The sequence below is a fragment of the Triplophysa dalaica genome, chromosome 18, assembly GCF_015846415.1.
Source record: "Triplophysa dalaica isolate WHDGS20190420 chromosome 18, ASM1584641v1, whole genome shotgun sequence".
NCBI lineage: Eukaryota > Metazoa > Chordata > Actinopteri > Cypriniformes > Nemacheilidae > Triplophysa > Triplophysa dalaica.
In genome coordinates this window covers 11,288,394-11,309,158 of record NC_079559.1, presented here as the reverse complement: position 1 = coordinate 11,309,158, position 20,765 = coordinate 11,288,394, and the positions used below count along the sequence as shown (strand labels likewise).

Below are 20,765 nucleotides of genomic sequence, written 5' to 3'. Positions count from 1 at the left end.
TTATGCGCTTGTGTCCATCTGGCGGTAGTAGGTGGAACTGCAGCTCATATACGACTTCCACTGGTATATACAAATACGTATATATATATATATTATATACAAAAAATATATACTCCAGTTAAAATGTGATCTCGTTGTAACTTTGTAACTCATTATGTCTGAATATGATTTTAAACCAACTGTGTTTCTGTAGCTCAGTGGTAAGAGCATTACGTTAACAACGCAAGGTTGTGGGTTCGATCCCAGGGGATTGCAAATACTTATGTAAAAATGTATAGGATAAAGCAATGTAAGTCGCTTTGGATAAAAGCGTCTGCCAAATGCCTAAATGTAAATGTATTTACCGTTTATTTGTATTTCTCTTCTGTGACGGACATATCAACTGTTGTCAAGGGAATTTGTCTCCATCTTGCGTTACTAGATGAGCTACTTACATTTACATTTAGGCATATGGCAGACGCTTTTATACAAAGCGACTTACATTGCTTTATCCTATACATTTGACATAGGTATTTGCAATCCCCTGGGATCGAACCCACAACCTTGCTCTTACCACTGAGCTACAGGAAAGCTTTTTGTCGAAAAATAATGGAAAAGAACAGAATATGAGAGCTAGTTGTGATTAATGTTTAAAGTTGCGTGCAGACAAGACAGTATCTGAAAATCTGGTGTAGAAACAAGCAATTCAATCGCAAGATGCAATTCCCGAAATGTCTTTGCCTTAATATGTGTCATTTTAGGAACTACGTTTATGTTTGGAGAGATGGCTGTGGGGATTTTTAACAGAATATATATCAGGATACATTCCTTCATGTCATAATTGATACTGATCAACAGGCAGCAAAGTATTCATTGACCATTCATTGTATATGACAACAAAGCCAGGACACGCAAAAGATCAAGTTTATTTATGTCAGATTTAGGATACAAAATAATTACAGCTAAGGCCATTGTTATTTATTTACTTGAATACCCTCTTATATCAAAGTAGCAGTGAATTCCATTTTTTTTTCACTTTTGAGTCGCCATGTTATTTATCCTTGCATTTTTAGGATCTTTAATTAAAGTAAATTGTTATGTAAAATGCACTCTTAAACTCTACATACAATACCTTACACTAATGTCTCAGCTCAAAAACATGTATTTTAAATGCTAGCAGTGTCATGTAAGAATAATTACAATAATAATATACTTGAAACTCATCACATAATGGAATGCATGTAACCTATATTAGTGTAATTGTCATAGTGACACATTTCTAAATGCAATATTGATACAATGTTTCCATTTTTTAGAATAAAAATTTAAGCTGGACAAAGTAATTTTCACATATACAAGGCGAGCATTATGATATGTTTACCTACATGGCAGATAGGACCCAAAAGTGAAAATGATTCATTTCATACTTTAAATCACTTTATGATTTTAAAGGACAATCCAAGTTGAACAAGTTTGCAAATCAAAACCAGCGTCGCCAGATTCAAATTGAGGATGTAAAACTGTGAAAAGAACATTCACTTAATCTTGAAAGTTTTAGTGGTGTGGTTCACTGCTGGGTTGTATTATTATTACATTTCTAAAATTAATTCCACAGTTAAATAAGTAACTAGTGAACAACATTGCTCCCTTATTTTTTATAGTCATTATATTTTATACTTTCTTCATTGTAAACAAAAGCACACTTGAATTCACAATGTTTTGGATTTAGACCACGGCTTATTAAAATCAGTGTTAAGTGATAAATCACAAGTGATCTACATAATGTTGTGTTTCTGACCCACTGTCATCCAAGTATTGAACAAAGTAAAGAACCATTTGCTTAAGCATGAAGAAAACACTTTTGCTCCCTTATGGGTTATTGTAGTGGTTTACATGAGTGTAAATATGTGCAAAGAAGTAAAAACCTTACAGGGGCCCTTGTAAAGATAAAATGAAAAAAATAAAAAGGGAGGAATTATGGTGAAACAGCTAAACAAAAAGCAGGCACATTCTTTGTGGTGTTGAACTAACAGAAAAGGCAAATTGAAAAAAAGATCAGATGAAGTGTGAGGAAACTGTGAAGATTAAATCTTGCGAAGAAGGCTATCGCACGGCTCCTGTCTTGGCCCCTGGTGTACAGTGCAGGATTGGTCTCAGGTGATGACGTTGGGGCCTCTGCGTCCAGTGCGTTCGTGGATGTTCGAGATCTTTAGAGCAATGGCAATAAGTGAGCCTAGCACAACCTAAAATTGAAAAAAAAAATAAGGAATAAAATGAGAAATTCACACTGAAACCTGACAGAATTATGATGTGTGATTACTAAATCTCCCAAATTCCGTAATTCACATACTAAACCAACTATCATTAAATAGACAAACTATTACTTAAACCCTATTCGCACAGGATTAGTATTATCTGGGGACCTCATGTGAATTATAAAAGACCTCCCCACATCTGTATTTCATGTGGCGCATTCGCACAGGATAAGTAGAGCCTGTGATTTTACTCAAATGTATTGCCTTATTTCATGGATGTGATGGCAAGGCTTTGTGTATAGGTTGTATAGAGCATATTGTTGTATGGTGCTTAATGATATATGACCGTACCTGTCAGCATATGAGACCCATGATTGTGGTGATCTTCTCTCTCAAATGCTAAAAATGTTACAAGCGTTTCCAAACAACAATTTTGGCAATGTATGGAAATGACCCTGCAACCAAATTAATTTCAACAAATGATGGATAAAACCTTGAATAATGAGATGCCGATTCCCACGAGGCTAATATTATCACAGGTTTGTCAAAATATGGCAGGTCATTTTTGGGGTAATTTTACTTGTAAAAAATTACCAGAGGTCCCCATGTAATACTAATCCCGTGCGAATAGGGCTTTAGACATATTTCTTGTAAATCACATCTTTGCATTTTGTGATTTTTTTCATGAATCTTTTCTATTGGTCACCTTTTATATTTATCTCTGGGTTTTGTAAATATTTGATGAAAAGTAATAAAGCAACAAAAATATTGTCTCTAAAATTATTTCAGTGGTTGAACAACTCTTAAACAGATGAATTCCACTACCTGCTACCTGAGCAACCTCATTGTGGCTACGGATCTCCTGTTTTTGCCAAGTTGTTGATGTGCTTATGACAACATCATGTTGACCCTGGGCCATCATTTAAATCAACCAATCAGATTTCAGAAATAAATTTACAGTTTATTTTAAATTTAATCTTTTAACCAAGATTAGGTGCTTCTAATCACTTCCCTCTGATTAAAGAGGTTAGTTATGGTTAGGATTGGGGTTCGGTGTGGGTTTAGGTTTTATTTATAAAATTGTTGTCCTTCGGTTAACAAAAAATGTTGTCCTGAGGACATCAACCACTTGGCAAAATTAGGTCGAGCTAGTGGCTACACACACAGCCCCGACCATCCCCCTGTCTACAGAAGAGTGCAACATGGTTTGCAAACAACGTTTCAAAATTTGCCGGTTCCACTTAGTAAACAAATTCATGTGTATTGCGCTACCCATAAGGAAGCTTATAAACAACAGGTAACTGACAATTGCATTTTTCAACCACATGGGGGAACCGTGAGCCAAAGGTATATAGTGCTGCTTTAATTAAAAAATACAGGGTTTCTTCCATGTGCTTAAAAGTAGAAGTTTTTGGAGATACAAAGTTTCAACCAAATAGCTACAACAACGCTATCTATTACTACACCCAGTCACTCATCAAATATTTATATATTTTTAACCTACCGGTCCTTGTATTTGTTCTGAGAGAGAAGAACAGAGGAATATTTACCTGAGTCTCTCTGTTATGTCTCTCTGGATCTCTCTCGTAGCTCTCAGCATAGATGCGGATGGTGGCTCCGCCTCCAGATCCAGATCCACTGAGTCTGAAGATGATTCGGGAGGAGTCTGTGAATATGATCCTTATGCCCTGCAGGGTAAGAGCAGTCATAACAGTTACTGTCATCTCTTATGCTTCTAATAAATCATTTCTAATTTGGCATGTGGCAGTTATTCACAGCAACGCATGGTACAATGCAATTGGATGTGTGTTTTCGATTTGGGTTCATTTTAAACCCATTTCACTCTAAAACGAGTTTGGCTGGGTAGTGTGGTCTAGTTAGCCACCTTTGAAAACTCCTCTTTCTTCATTAACAACCATTGCTGTGCATAGTAAATACATTTCATACCAACAACATACACAATAATAATGCTAGTGACAGCACAGGGAACTTCAGGAGCCAATAAGATTTGAGCTGGGGGCCCATCCCCGTAGCACCGCTCCGGTAGGGAAAGAGGCAAAAGTGGCTTGTACAACAAAGTTTCCTTCTGGATTATTCTGCTATTACAGTCTCAACCCCTCTGAGCACCATAGAGTATGTGTGCATGCGTGTGTCATCAACTCCGACAGCTGAGTGTCCCTCCATTGGCCCCTACAGCCATCCAGAAAAGTGGACCAGGACAGCTGACACAATCCTGCGCTGTGTGGAATGTTTGTTGTAATAATACACACTCAGCTGTGGAGACGCTGGCGGCATGACTGAAGTGACTGTGCCGGCGCGGTCAGCGGGTGACGGCTCAGAGTCCGACCCGATGGAGGGCCCTGACCTGATGTCACCAGTCACTGTGGCACATCACACAAAATGGTGAGGTGAGATAATTTGAAGATCATTTCCTTATTACAGAGATATGCAGGCATATGAAATGAAGAGAAGTGGATTAGAATTTCAGGGGTTTAAACTTTGTCGGAGACTATATGCAACAGAGATCAAGTGCAGGTGTGTGCAATCTCTGTGAGATTAGCAAAAAATCTGACAATTCTGAAAATTGAAAAGATCTGAAAATTCTGACAGGTTTCCACAACATTCTTCTATTGTATTGTTCAGAAACAGAAAAGTCTTGTCCAAACTCCATCCATCTATTTATTCATTTATCTGTTTAGAATGGCCTACTGTGGCAAGTGGGACAGATAGATAGACAAGCTGACAGGTAGACAGACAGATGGACACAGTGAATACAGTAGATTGATAGAGAGACAGACAGACAGAAAGATACAGTAGATAAAGAGACAGACAGGCAGACATACAGACACAGTAAATCAAGATACAGACAGACAAACTCATCTTTCTCTTTGTGTGTGTGTGTGTGTGTCTGAACACCGAAATGCTCTCCATCTAGGCACAGTAAATCCAGGCTTATCTATTGAAACCTTCTTCTACTTCAGCTCTCATTACTATCATTACTATAAAGCTAACCTGCTGCTGAATGCTGAAGTTGAACAGAGCACAGACATTGGTATAATGTTCATTTCAAGCACATCATGCATACTATAAACACATAAGCTGTGAATTTTGATGCCCAAACATGGCATCCCATTCCGACCCGTCTCCGCTGGGTGGTCCGTATGTGCAACAGGGAGCGTGCCACGCTGAATCACTTATAATTGAAGAACATAAACCCTAAATGCCGAACAAACCTCTGGCAGCGCTTTAAACAAGAGACTAAACTGCTAAATCTCAGCCATTTCCCTATTAACTCACATGAACGGTGCACACTATGAGACCGATGCTAACATTTGATCTTGTCTCCAAAACTCAACCATTTACAATGATTCAGTTAAAAATAATCGTGCACACATGTTAGGAACAATCATTTTCTGTTGTTGAGTCAGTTTCAATCACGGTTGTATTGAATCTCATCAATAGTAGATTCCTTCAAGCCTGGTAAGTATTTCTAGTATGCACAGTGTATTAAGTTTCTTAGAGGGTCATCGCTCATGTTTATGTTCCCATTATAATAGTGTCCAGAGCATGCAGGAGGGGAGGTCGGCTCTGTGATGATAGGGACCCAAATGCAGTAGGAAATGATGGAGTGCATTAAACTATAAAACATTTGAAACGAACCTGTTTTCTGGATACACTTCCATCCACAGGGTCGATATACTCGAAATTATCAGCCTTCTCCACGATGTAGACATTATTGCCTACGGCAAACTTCTGAGTGGTGAAGGATTTATCTGTGATAACTGCCTCCAGATCTCTCATGAGGCAATACGCCATCCTGCCATCCACCCCATCATAGTCAAATCTGTGCGGCGCGAACAAATAAACACAAAACAGGACATCAAAATAAAAGAAAGAGTGCAAAAAATAACTCTATATTAACAGTTTGGAGAGCTCCTAAGATTCTTAAATACACACGAGAGCTACAAGTAAAGCTAAATATGTCGAATTGGGAAAACATGTGTGGGAAAAGCAAAATAATCCAAGCACACATGTAAAGGGTTGCTGACTGCTCTTGGAAAAAAGTTAAAGAAAGATCAGAAGCAATGTAGATGTAATGAAAAAAAAGAAAGGAGTTCAATGGCGGTCTCTGATGGCTCCTCTGAGAACATGCCGTATTTAAGTTTCAAGCTCACCTGCAGAAGTAGTTGCGTCCCATTTTGGCCCAGTGATCTCTTACTATCTCCTCCACCCCCTGCTTACGCACAGCCATGATGGACAACCACATCAGAACCGACCAAAGGCCATCTTTATCCCGAATATGGTCCGAACCTAAAGGAAAGAAAAAATCAAGAATGATATAGAGACTCATCTTGCTATTCCCATCTGTATCTATGGGAATCAAAATATTAAACACACAAACATTAAAAGCTCAGATAATTACACGTCCCTCACGTTTAATCTTTCAGTCTGAGACGATGATATGATACACATGATAATAACAAAATTGAATTCTCATCCTGCACTACAACTATGAGCACATCTTCTTTGTTCTTTAAATTGATTTATTTGATCTAATCATATGTCAGTGGAGACAGAGAAACAGATCCAAATGCTGAACTGTGTGTGAATGACTTATGCTACAATCATAAAACCCATTCAGGCCTACAACGTATCAAAGCATCAGCCAAAGTCTGTTCCAAGTCAGCATTATACTGTTGCACAATTAGCCCTGACCGCTTAAATATATAAAACTGAACAAGGTTGTCCACAGGAAGAAGTGACAGCACTTTGGCTCACAAGCTGATTTGGTGTTCAGATCCATTCTTAAGACTGATGGTCTGTGCTGTCATGCAGTAATGAAATCTAATTTGCTCGCTCAGTCAATGTAGTCAATAGCCGGTGTATCTGCATTGGTTGCTATGGTAATGATGTAAGCATCAGCAACATGCCAAGAGACTTTGTCGTACAAAACGTCTTCAAAATTGTACATTTTGTCTCGGATTAGGTCTGTCATGATCTCTCACTTTGTTTTTTTAGACCCACTGAATGCTTAAAAATACATTAAGCTCCAGAGGCAGATGTATTCATGCTGTGTCTCGTCCATTCATTCACTATTCACTGCGTAGTAAACACCCGATAGTGCTCATATACATCTACAGACATCAAGAAACAAAATTCCCTATTATTTCATAAACCTACCAAACCAAATGTATATGATTAAACTGTTTCTGTCCTTCCTCAAATGAATATTTCACCACAAAAGAAACAAATCACTCTTGATTTACTCACCTTAATCTCAGATGTATATGACTTCCTCAGTCAAACGCAAATTAGTACCTTTTAACAAAATCTGTCCATTTATGTTTGTCATTTCAACTTTTCCAAAAAGCACATCCGTCCATCGTTACAGTTATCCAAGAGAAAAATGAAACTAAAAACTTTTATTGAACCCCATAAAAGTATGTCAAATCTCATTGGTTTTTGCGTGTTTGTGACTAGTTGTTGATATTTTATCGCAAAATAAGAACCAATGATGTTTAAAGTTCGACTGCTAACTATTCCAAAGTCCAAACTTAAATCCAGAGGTGATCGCGCTTTTGCGTTAGCCGAACCTTAATTCTGTAACAGTTAACCTATCCACATTAGAAATGCACAAATTTTATTCACTTTTAAAGTAAAGTTAAAAACATATCTTTTTGCTACATCTTATGACATGTGATGTTTCTTGTATATATAGTTGTTGCGATTTTATTTGTAATATTAACATTGTACAGCACATTGGTCAATCTGTGATTGTTTTTAATCGTGCTTTATAAATAAATTGAGATTGAGAGATGCTGCCATGTCTGTTTTTTTTTTGTAAAAAATCTTGGTGTTCATATAAAGAAACAATTCATATACAAACAGTGTGGCTTGGGGTTGTCATAAAATTATGAGAATTTTCAGGTAAACTATTTCTTTAATAAATAACATATGAATGTGTCCACTCCAGGATGATTTATCAAGCTACTAAAGTCTGTTTAGTACGTCACCCTTGTACCCTATCTAAAATTTCAGCTTTCAGCAGGAAGGAAGAGAAAATATGCCTGCAGCCAGGGGACCTATGACAACCCTGTAATCCTGCTGCGAATGAAAAACACGGTGGATAATGACTGAGCTGCTCTTTTGACACCTACAGTATAGACAATGCTGTGTCTCCCTCAAGGTCTTGGTGACAATGTAAAACCTCTGGGGCTTTACAGATCGACTCTGACGCCAAAAGAGCCAAGCGTCTGTCTGCCCAGCAACATGATTCAGTGCCAGTTGCTTATTCCACATTCAGCTGCCAACCAAAACAAAACCACTCAATAACTGAGAGGGTCTCACCTTTACATATGGGTGCATCTTCAGCTGGAAGCACTCTTGGTACTGCGGCCAAATTAATAAAAGCTATCTCAAAACACGTTTTCTCGCTTATTGCATCAGCCGAAATCATTCTCACATATATGATAACAGTCAAATTTCTAGTGACAGCAGTTATTGTATTCATATTTAATATAGTTTGTACAGTCACGCAATGTGGCTTCTAGGCGGGAAGGGCCACGGCAACACATTTAGGCAATCCCTCATCAAACATGCTCTAAATGTTTTAAATTTAGATTTAATGGGTAACAAATGTAAACCATATTTTTTACTTTGTGTGACCAAAGAGGCTTGTCATTCCAGTCATTCTATTACATCTTACATGCATAATGCGCTTCCTAAGTCATGGTTGCAACAACATTAAAAACACATCTGCATCAACATATGCTCCATCCCACTTTAAAAAAAACTAAAAATTACATTAATATCCTCTTGAAGAAGTGCTAGGGCTTTGATGCCACCCACCTGTTCCAAAGCTCTCCTCGCCGCAGAAGGAACATCTCCCAGAGTCCATCAAGTTGCCAAAAAATCTCCAGCCTGTGGGAGTTTCATACAGCGCTACCTTCATAGCCTTAGCAACCCTGCAAACAAACAGGAAGCGTGAGATCTCTAGTGCGTGCCCAATGAGGGTTTATCTGGACAAGATTTACAAGATGTGAAAGAAACTCTCTCTGTATGTCATCGGCTATCCGTTTCAACTCTTTATCGAAGCATCTCTCAAATTGTGTAGCTAGCATAGCTCAGTCATGTTAAAGGGATAGTGCAGCCAAACATAAAGTTATTTTATTATTTACTCACCGTCATGTCATTCCAAACCTGATACCAAATTTCTTTCTACGAAACACAAGAGAAGATATTGAAGAAACCAAATGGCCCCCATTGACTTTCATGATATGGACACAAAACCTTTTGAATTTCTTAAAATATCTTCTTTTGTGTTCTACACAAAGAAATAGCAATACAGGCCTATGTGTTTTAAGTGACATAAAGGTGAATAAATGATTACAGAATATTTTATTTCTGGATAAACTATCCCTTTAATGCAGTGATAAATATGCTATTATTTTTGACTCCAGAAACATGTTGCTAAATTTACAGGTTAACTCACATTAACATCAATTCACATCAACTCACATTAATCTAAATGACGAAATGACAGGTGAGAAAAAACGATGCAAAGTAAAAATGCAAATTTTGGATCAAGAGTTAAAGAAAGTGATGTATTTCCTAAACTCTTGGGAAACACGAAACTATCCATGTTGATCTCTAAGGACTAAAACACGATAGATCTAGCGATATCACTTTAATAAATTCTGTGCAAAGAGACCACCATACAACTCCTACATATTTTCAGTAGTACATCTAGTCCTACATTAATCAAACTACACATTTTGTGTGCTTATCCCACTAACTTTATAAGGCAAAAAGCAGAACCAAAACATGCTGACAGTTTGGCTGACATTTGTTTTGACATTCAGCCATGTGGCTGGAGGAGTAAAGAGTACTTAAGTCTTCTGCATGTACTACACACCTGCTTAACTTCCTTAGCTTGTCAGACTCCCGTGAGCAGTCACAGATTTATATGGTTATCATATGTGACCCTGGACCACAAAACCAGACATAAGTAGCACGTTTACATTTGTAGTAATAGCCAACAATACATTGTAGCCTATGGGTCAAAATAAATTTTTCTTTAATGGCAAAAATCATTAGGACATTAAGTAAAGATCATGTTCCATGAAGATATTTTGTAAATTATCTCACGTAAATATATCAAAACGTAATTTTTTTGGGTGATGCAGCAAAATGACGAACAAAATTGGCCAGAAACACGTCTAAAACGTTGCTCGATGCTTCCCCCTCTTTAGCGCCTCTGATGGATAACTTTAAAGGGCGGTTTTCTCAATATTCATATATAAATATCTCAGATTCCAGATATTCAAATAGTTGTGTCTCAGACAAATATTTTCCTATCTTGATAAACCATACATCAATGGAAAGCTTATTTATGACTTACTATCACACTGTAGCATTATGGTGCGAATCAAGTTCAAGTACAAGCTTGAGAAGTTCCTCTCTATCATCTCATGTCACTTCCTGTCTCTACTTCACCATCCTGTCAAATAAAGCCCGAAAATGCCCTTGAAAAAGAAAAACACGTCGAAAACAAGAAAAGTGACTATAAGCCCCCTGTTTGTTGATCTTGGGTGTGTGTCTATACACAACTATTTTCAGACTGCAATTTAGCATTATGGGTAATGAGTTGCCGAGATCCCATCAGATGAAGAGACAAATAAGAGTGGAATGAAAGGCTTGAGATGCAGCTGTTTACTCGTGGGTGGAATTACTAAATATGGGAAAACAAATGTTATTCACTCCAGGGACGTAAAGTAGAAACGAAAACCTGGCAAACGGACAGCAAACTGGAATCTCTGACCCCCTTCCACTGGTTTTGATGATTTATTCTCATGTTAGTGGCCAACACAAGCAACACCTCGCCTAACTCAGAATCTGAAACATTTTGTGTTGCATTTAAGTGAACAATTCTGTGTGTCGAACATGAAAAGATGCATAACACGCCTTGCTGGATTTTAAAGTCAGAAGCAGCTGTTCCTAACCACAGCCTGGCAATGAAACCCAATTATCGGTTGGCAGCCACGTAGGCTTGAGTTGACGGGCGGTTTAAGTTTCCAGTCAAATTCCTAAAATCAAATATTTTAAGTGAGTCTTTGAATACCAGCGGAGCTTGAAATTGCACAATTGAAACATAAACAGTTTAGGGGCTTGATGACTTTATAAAGTCAAATCTAGCTTTACACTCAGACACAGGCTGAACAAATCATGGACTTCAAGAACACGAAAGTAAAAAAGTACATGTTTGGTCAATCAAACCGACCACATAATTGATCATACTTCGCGTCACAGATGCATGTTATTTGAGATGGGTTGAAAATATGTGATGGTAACAGTTATGGTTTGTGACTATTGTACTGAATTCTCCTGTGTATGATAACAACATGTCTCTGAACAGTTCATCCTCAGTGCATGGTCACATTGGCACACTCCCCTCCCACGTGTAGAAAACAAGGCAGATGTTTCCTCTCAGTCTCCATCCTTACATCCCTAAACACAGTCACACGAGACTCAGTGCGCACACACCAGACCTACGCATGCGGGATTGAACAGATCAGTCAGTTCTCTGCCAGGTCACAAACACACACTTCTGAGAGTTTCATAATGTAAACAGGCACGGTCTAGAACTCGCTCGTCGCCTAAAAAGGTTTACAGCAGCAGAGGCGCCTCGCCCCAACGACTCAAATCTCCAGAGACCTTCACACTTCAGAACAAACTATATTGAGTGGACTCGCGCATGTGAAGTTCAACCCCGAATGTTTTTTTTCTGTGAAACACACAACTGAATTACCAACAACGACAGAATTGTTGTTTCTCATACAGTGAAAGTGATGATGATTTAAACTCTAAAAAGGACAGTTCACCCAAAAATATAGAATTATGTCATCATTTACTCAACCACGAGTTGTTCCAAATCTGAATAATTCTACATGAATCTATTTGTTCTGATGAACACAGAGTGAGGTATTTGGAAGAATGCTTGTAACCAACAGTTCTTGGCCACTATTGACCAGCATAGTAAGAAAAATGACAATGGTAGTCAAAAGTGCCCCAGAACTGTTTGCTTTCCTAAATTCTTCAAAATATCTTATTTGTGTTCAACCCAATAATTATGTTAGTCAATGGTGGACAAGAACTTTTAGGTTACAAGCATTCCTTGTATACCTTTCTCTGTGTTTATCATAACAAAGAAATGTATACATATTTGGAACAACTTGGCGGGAAGTAAATGAAGACAGAATTTTGGGTGAACTGTTCCTTTAATGAACACCAATCATACTACAATGTATGAATGATATCATAAAAATGCATACACATTGTTAAATGTTTACGAATTGCCATAGCACATAAGTCATGCAGACCTTCTTTATAAAGTTATAAATCACCATCCGCTTTCCTCCACATCTCCTGTTTCATGGAAGAAAGAAAATTGAAATGGGCTGACACAGGGTCGAGTAAACGATGACAAAATTTTCATTTCTGGGAAAATTCATCTTTCAAGGACTTTATCCATAATGCTAGAATGTGTTGACATTGGAAAGCATTTTTCAAAAGCTATTGAAACGAGGCTTGTTCCCTTTCCGCCTCTATTATTTTTTTTCTATTGTGATTGGGAATTACTCCCATGTATAGAGCCATTACCCAACATCCTTGAACATTTAGAAAGAGACAGAAAGATAATAGCCCTAAGTTAAACTTGGACAATTTGAATAAGAACATCGTAGAACATGAACTGTTCAGGACATTCCTAAACATCTACTATTTCACAGAATGGAAAACATGAGACTATCTATCCTCAGCTTTGACTGTACATCATAAAGCACAGCTCCAGGCCAAATCCACACTTAACCCCGGTTTCTTTATCTTAGTCACACCAGTAGTTTAATTCTCTCTGGCAGTGTGTCACCAACATTACATTGACCTTGCAAAACCTCCAAGAACTGAGTAATGAGTCACCACACTAAAACTATATATTGACGGGAGAAAATTTATGGATCTGTGTGTAATGACACAAATATGGGTGTTTCAGTGAGTGGGCAGCTTTGAATAACCTCACTTCCTGTTTGACCGCCAGAATTAACACATGTCCTCTCATTCAGTCTATAGATATTATACTAGTATATGAGAAAGTATTTATCATATAACATCATCTAACTTTTTGAGCGGCACTATTCACAAGTTTCACAAAACGAAAGTAGTACAAGAACCTGTCTCAAAGCAGGCAGGTCTTTAGCATGATGAACCCTGAAAGTTATTTTTAGTGGGGTGAACACTGGGTTGAGCCAACACTGTTATTCTTAGGGAGTGAGTCTCCGCGCCATAACGCCCAGTCCATGGCTAATGCTTTCAGTGTTCAGTACCTTAAATTGGAGAGGATGACTCACCAAGATGTTTAAAAGGTCTGAGGGAGGATTTTCTCCTTGATCATCAGCTTATCTATTATTTTAAGAGCTGACTGGCTGTTCTTTGAACAGTTCTGAAGAGCTGCAGAATCCTTCATGGTAAGACAGTGAGTTACGAGAGTCCTATTAAAATCTCCCACATTTCTAAAAAGCGTTACTAGTCTTTTTCTGCTTTCCTACAAGATTCTTTACCAGTGTTTTAGTGTGTTACCTGTCAATGGCCATGCTGGTTGGCATACTGCGAGCGAATCCCCGTACCCCTCTCTGACTGAAGTAAGGGATGCAGGAAAGGTTTGCAGCCATCACTGCCAGGGAATCTGATGGGCTCACGAAGAATCCATTTCGACCCATAATCATATAACGATCCTGATAACACAATAACAACCAGTAATGTTCAGGCTAAAATTACAGACATTATTCTAAACACGAGTCAAAATCTGCTCAAATGTTGTTCATTTGTGCGGTACATGGTTACCCTTCTATATGTTTTGATCCTTATACAAGCAATGTTCTACAGTAATTTTGATTGGATGGCTTAGCAGCTTTGGATAAGATTCTTATAGTCTCCTGAGACATATTAAAAAACGATAATCTTTTGTGTGTGTGTTTTCGTGCCATTAAAGCAATTACGAATAATTGTCATATGATTAGAGATAAGCACCCCATCTGCATCAAAAGCAGCACCAAAGCCAAACTCTCCCCCTTTCATAGAGTCCACCAGCGGTCCGGCAAAAGCTGGGTTAGGGTTGGGATGCTGGCCTCCAAAGTCCTCCAGTGGGACACAGTTAACAGCAGAGTTAGCTGGAGCCCCAAGCTCGTCACATAGGATTTTTCTGACATAGGGCCCCATGACTGAAAGAGAAGATCTACATTAAGATAACTGTGAAAGTCTGCAAAAGAACATTTTGATGTAAGCCGAAAGATCTTACCTCCATTCATAGCATCTATCCGAATTTTAAGCTGCTCTGGGCCTGTTAGCAAACTTTTGATGGCCCCAAAATCAAAAATCCCACGCAGCATGTTTAGATAAATCTCCACAGAATCCACAATTTCAACTGAAAACACAATAAGAACAGTTTTACACTTAGACTGTAAATGTGACGCTTTGGAAGAAGTAAATTATGTTTATATTGAGCACCTCTGAAGGGCTTAAACTTGTTCTCCAAATCAAAGTCATGGCGGCCAAGGCGGGACAGGTCGATGTGCAGGTCAGGACAGATGGCGTATTCCTCTAGCGTGCGACTCACTTGATGAATCCTCTCCATCACGGTGTCAGGAGAAGGTCCTGATAACAGCGAGAAATTTCATGTTCTGTCACATTGTACAGTTTTCTTTTCTATAAATAGATTTTCAAGGCAGCTTCCACCAAGGTGATGTTAAGCGGAGTGGTCATGACTGGTGACTCTAGGAATGGCCATTCCCTTTAAGGCTGATGTGACATGATGATTGCATATTTTAAGAACCGTGTTATCATTATCATCCTCTAAAGGATTGAATGCTGGGTACTGCTGTGCAACAATGTTCTCACCTCCGTTGGCCACATTGAATTTGATGCCGAAGTCTCCTCCTGGGCCTCCTGGACTGTGGCTTGCTGTGAGGACAATCCCACCTATGGCTTTTATCTTCCTGATGATGCAGGAGACAGCTGGGGTGGACAGAATCCCGTTGTGTCCAATGACCAGACGTCCTATCTGAAATAGATGGATTTGTGAAACTCTTTTTTCCTTTTGAAATTTGTTTGTTGATCTGGAACCAATAATGTTCATTTAATTTGGTGCGAAAGTAATACAAAAATTAAATAAAAAATGTATGAAACAATAAAAGAAAAATAGCGTAGAATATAATTAAGCAAAATTAAGTAATGTAAAGTATAATACACTAGAAGAAATGAATAAAATACTGAAAACAGATAATATAATATAATATAATATAATATAATATAATATAATATAATATAATATAATATAATATAATATAATATAATATAATATAATATAATATAATATAATATAATATAATATAATATAATTTCAGTAGATAGGTACCATGGGCATAAGTATTCACAATGACAATACTATCACAATATCTATTGAAATATTATTGTAATTAATTTGCAACATTTATATTAATACAATATCGATAATCATGGTTTCAAATTCATGGATATTGTATTGTGGCACAACTTTTATGAAATATATTCATCAAATATTCAAAAACTTTCTTAGATTTCAGACCTTGCCCTGCATTGTTTGGGGTTATCATAACATTGTTGCATCTGAGGTGGGTTAAATCTGCAACCTTCAGAGGCGCCAAACAGAGCTAACACTGCATACCAGATTGACAACTATACCTAGTAGCTCATTCCTTTGGCAGTAACAAGCTTACAAATGAAACCGACTTCTTTTCCCTTGTGGAAGATATACATAAACAATAGCTACATGTTTAATGTGGACTTGACATTCCCGCTGTCATGAATTAGATCCTCATTAAACATTGTTCGGATTATTGACGTGCCCTGCTTGTTTCAATGTTTCTACTCCCTGACTTCAAATCAGCAGCCTGGACATCTCAGCAACTTTGTGACTCATTAAGCTTTACAAGATCAGGCACTTTCTATTAATAGTGAGTTATTTGGCATCTCTCACTCAAGCATTTAAAAAGATGACCAAGTGCACTATCCCTCCAGGCTTTTATCATTACGCTTATGTTCGACTCATATTGTAATTAAACACCGGATTTATTTGATGCATCGCATTGCACTCCTATTGTTTTTACTTGTATGTCTCAGTGTGTGTGAACCGTATTCACCAGCAAAGATTATCCATATAAGGTGTTGGTTTTGGATACACACTGCTGTGGAAATCACAGGCTCTGTGTATCCAGCTACTGAGTTTGTATGAAAGAACAACATTTATACAATGCAGGAGACACTGTGGAGGAATCATGTGGTTGCAACTAATGATAAATCCAGAGGAAATTAATTAAAAACATAAATTAAGACAATTTGCTCAAAATGAACCAACGTACATTAAAAGAACAATAAAATACTGTATGAAGGCTGTTGAAGAGTTGATAGAAAAACTATTTTGGCTTGTGGCCCATGTGTCCTGGGTTTCCCCTTGGTTATGTGCACCCTGGGGGTCAAAACAAGGGAAGCAGAGAACATGCAGGAAGAAGGTGAAGGGGAGGGATGGCACAACAGATAGGGTATTTGGCTGAGCCATAAAAGATACTTGGTTTTTTTTAGTTTCTTTCTTTAACCGTGTCTCAATATGCAACAATCAATTTCCTTTCCAAAAATCTAGATATGAACTTTGTTAGGTCCTTTACCACCGTAAATAAGAAATATCACACTGTAAATCTAGCACTGTTTTACCAAATCTGAATAAACTTATCTCTAAACAAACATGAGGAATTGTAGCCAAGACGTGAACAACTGTATTTAAATGAATCCATTTCAGTTAGTTCCTAACGCATCTATTTTATAATCTTTAATGTATAGATCAGATTATCTATAAAGTCTCTTTATTAAAGATTCACTGTAACGAAAATACACTTTAAGACATATTACCCCGTTGGCAGCTGCCATTTGTACGATGACTTCTGTCGCAGTTCGGCTGAAGTATCTTCCATCGTTGCCCACGACCATGGTGCATCCTTGACGGTCCCTCAAGTCGATAGAAGACAAGACACTTTGGATGTAGTTTTGGAGATAGTTCTTTTTACTTTCAAAAATCGCTGTCTTCTTTCGTAGCCCGTTTGATCCTGGTCTTTGGTCATCGAAAGGGGTAGTTTGAATAGTCAAAATGGGTATTGGATTAGTCTCCATGATCTTCTGAAACCCTCCGGTGGGCGTCTGAGGATGGTCTTCTTATTGTTGACAAAATTGTCCACACTTGTCGGAATAAAGAATGAGGTGCGATATAAAGTGTTGTAAATAGGCCTACCTTTAAAAGTAACGGGGCATTGGATTCTCAAACTTGCCGATACAGAAGCAGAGTGAAGGGTGCGCCACAGCGCAGTGCGCCTCAGTGAAAGAGTGGATTATTGAGACGCGTCCAGTGACGCTTCTTTGGAAAACTAGACAGCTGTCTTCTCATCGCACCGGGACGGACCGTGGTAAAGAGACCAAAATATATAGAACAGTGGATGTAAATGTTAAAGAAATAGTCCAAGATATTGAATTACGACCACCAACACCCGTTTACCAAGCTGTCACCCGCACATTTAGCTTTACAGAACTAATCAGCTAACGCTCTTTCCAAAAATAGCTCATGATGTGGTGGAACGAAAAGTGCCGCTGCGCTGCTGCGTAATCAGACGCCTCTACTGTCCGTGGCGCATTGACTCTTGAAGCGCAAAGGTGCACCTCTCACCTGACGTAAAAGTGATCGAATCTCTCAAGGAACTTCACGGCATTAAATATGTAGAATAGTCCAAGGGTAGACATTTTCAAATACCAATTTGTGAAATAAATTAGGCGTATAAGATACGTCTATGTAAAAGCATTATTCATTTTACACATTACATTTATTTTGTTGTGATGATATTAATAAAATTATAATAGAAGCCCATGCAATTCAGGAGGTGGGCTACTGCATTTTGGAGGAAAGGAAATTGTCACTGATTTTACGAGCATCAGTCTCCCTCTTGTGGACATTAACACTCTCAAAAAAGGTGTTTCAAAGGGTTATTGGATGCCGTAGATTGAAGAACCGTTTGGTTCCATAAAGAACCTTTAAATAACCGTTTCTGTTTCACAAAGGTTTGAGGTGGTTCTCCAAAGAACCTTTCGCTGAATGGTTCTCTGGAGCCAAAAATGGTTCTTCGATGGCACTGCTGTGAAGAACCTTGTAAGGACCTTTGTTTTTAAGACTGTAGTAGAGATGCTTCAAATTTAATGACAGTAGGTCTAAAGCTAAATTGAAAATAGTTGTTAACCGATGCTACTGAAATGCACAGCATAAATACATTATAATATGAACACAACATCTTTAAAAAAGTTTTTAACTATTTTATATTGGCCAGAAATGAACCTGGTACTCACCAGAAGATCAACAACTCAAATGATTCAGCTAATTTTGCCTTTATCTGTATCTATAAAATATTAATATAACGCTTTACTATACGTTTGTAGCAGTGGCGTTGCTAGGCCCTTTTTAGGGGTTGATTGTCACATTTATTATATTGATTTGTGGCTGTTGTTATCGCTTTTTATGTTATAAATGATCAGATTGGCCGATTAATGTGATATTCATTTGAATAACAATAACTTGTCTTTATGCTTTCCTTCATATTCTTTCTTAAGCATTTATTTTAGTAATGTATACAGTATGTGGTGCTTAGAGTGTGTCTATATATATATATATATTAACGAACTATTACAGCAATTGTGAATTTCAGCAATACAAATATTTTTAAAAGCTAAGTTTTAACTGTTAACAGTAGTTAAAGCACAATGAACTAACTTGAACAAATGAAGACTTCAAATGCAAAAGCCTCAAAATGCCATTCGAAAACTTCTTCTAAAAGTAGCGTTTTTATATCAGGCTTCTATGTTTAGGTTCGAGTTTTCACTTTGATGGCAATGAAAACGAAATAACATTTTATATAAACATCCGAGCCTGATAAAAAATGTGAAGAAAAGTGTCAGACGGCACTTGGAGGCTTTTGCCTTTTTTGCATAAAGTCTTCAGATGTTTTGGCATTAGGATTAATAAACGCTACTCGTTAGTTTCCTTTTTAGCTAATGCATTAAATCGTATTAAGAAATAAAGGGTTACCAACATATGGTTTGAAATCTGATTTGGGTTAATCAACAACATTATTTGTTTTATTATCGTAATCGGATCATTTATAGATAGGACAGAAGTAGACGTATAAACTGTACAAAACTCCACTAGCAGAAAATTAGAAAATAAAGAGAACGCGTAATTTACACTCGACAATGGTGGTTTATTTTAAACAGACATTTGAATACATCCATTGAAGCATTTCAGACAATTTCTCTGACAAATATATTACCATTTATTTATTTACATTAAAACTATAAGAGCAATTTACAACGGCATTATCATACTAAAAATATGATAGACAGCGATAACAACAGTTCAACAATGTGGATATACCATTCTCAATGTGTCTGTGAAGGAAACTGTTTTCAGCATGGGAGTCCTTGGCACAGGTAACAAACTTGGAGCAACACAAGATGTTGGTCTTGGAAACACATAACTGTAGTCAGTTGGGAGGTGACGAGGAGAGTTTTTGATGTGAGAAACTGTTGATTTGGCCATGATGCTGTCAATGCTGAACGAACACTTCTGCGTCTTGCGTTCAGACCGGTGCGGAATTTCTGGAGATTCTTGGACTTTAATATTAAGAGTCTGATATTGAAAATATGGAGGTGGCACCATGATGCCATCGGGCATTGGCAAATATCCAATAGGATTAGCATGGGCTGGAACTGGCCCAGAAACGCAGTAAGGTCGCCCATATGGTCGATAACTTAACGTTGGGTGGTAAAGCATTAGGCCATCTTTGGTGAACTCCGGTTGGTTTCTTTTGAATCTTTTTCTCCTGCGCAGAAAACTGCCGTTGTCAAACATGTCCTCGGACGCAGGATCGAGGGACCAGTAGTTCCCTTTACCCGGGTTGCCAGGCTCTCTCGGGATTTTGATAAAGCAGTCGTTCAGAGACAAGTTGTGCCTTATGGAGTTCTGCCAAGCTGGGAATTTCTCCTTGTAGTATGGAAACTTGTTGCTGATGAAGTCGCAGATGCCGCTGAGAGTCAGTTTCTTCATCGGATTTTGGAGGATGGCCATGGTTATGAGAGCGATGTATGAATAAGGAGGTTTGACTGCAGAAGTTTGCTTCGGGCCGGATGACGCAGAGGCCTCCGCGTAAAAGCTGCTTTCGCTCTCGCCAGAAGACTCGGTCTCTGAATGATCCATGTCCGACGAGCCCATCTCTTTTGCGCCCTTGCAAGCCATGAAATATTCTCTGTCACTGTGGTTTCCTCCAACGATGTCGATTTCATCCTCCTCTGAAGAGATTGAGGTTCGGACGTCTTGGTAATCCTTGGAAAGGGTCATGATTGGGGACTCCAAGTGTA

The 20,765-nt window shown here is 38.1% G+C and overlaps 2 protein-coding genes across 2 annotated transcripts; both read right to left on the bottom strand.

Moving 5' to 3' along the window:
• Positions 1 to 887: 887 nt before the first annotated feature.
• Positions 888 to 17,955, bottom strand: pgm5 (phosphoglucomutase 5). Its single transcript, XM_056729985.1, has 11 exons — positions 17,226 to 17,955; positions 15,183 to 15,345; positions 14,793 to 14,939; positions 14,584 to 14,709; positions 14,316 to 14,506; positions 13,866 to 14,020; positions 9,084 to 9,199; positions 6,410 to 6,545; positions 5,895 to 6,078; positions 3,785 to 3,922; positions 888 to 2,222 (listed from the first exon to the last, which is right to left on the bottom strand). The coding sequence occupies exons 1-11, from the start codon at positions 17,481 to 17,483 to the stop codon at positions 2,133 to 2,135; spliced, it is 1,704 nt and encodes a 567-aa protein (XP_056585963.1). The 5' UTR covers positions 17,484 to 17,955; the 3' UTR covers positions 888 to 2,132.
• A 1,639-nt stretch (positions 17,956 to 19,594) lies between these two features.
• On the bottom strand, positions 19,595 to 20,760 carry foxd5 (forkhead box D5). The gene has a single exon (XM_056773134.1). It carries the CDS (start codon positions 20,743 to 20,745, stop codon positions 19,765 to 19,767), a length of 981 nt encoding a protein of 326 aa, XP_056629112.1. The 5' UTR covers positions 20,746 to 20,760; the 3' UTR covers positions 19,595 to 19,764.
• Positions 20,761 to 20,765: the final 5 nt, after the last annotated feature.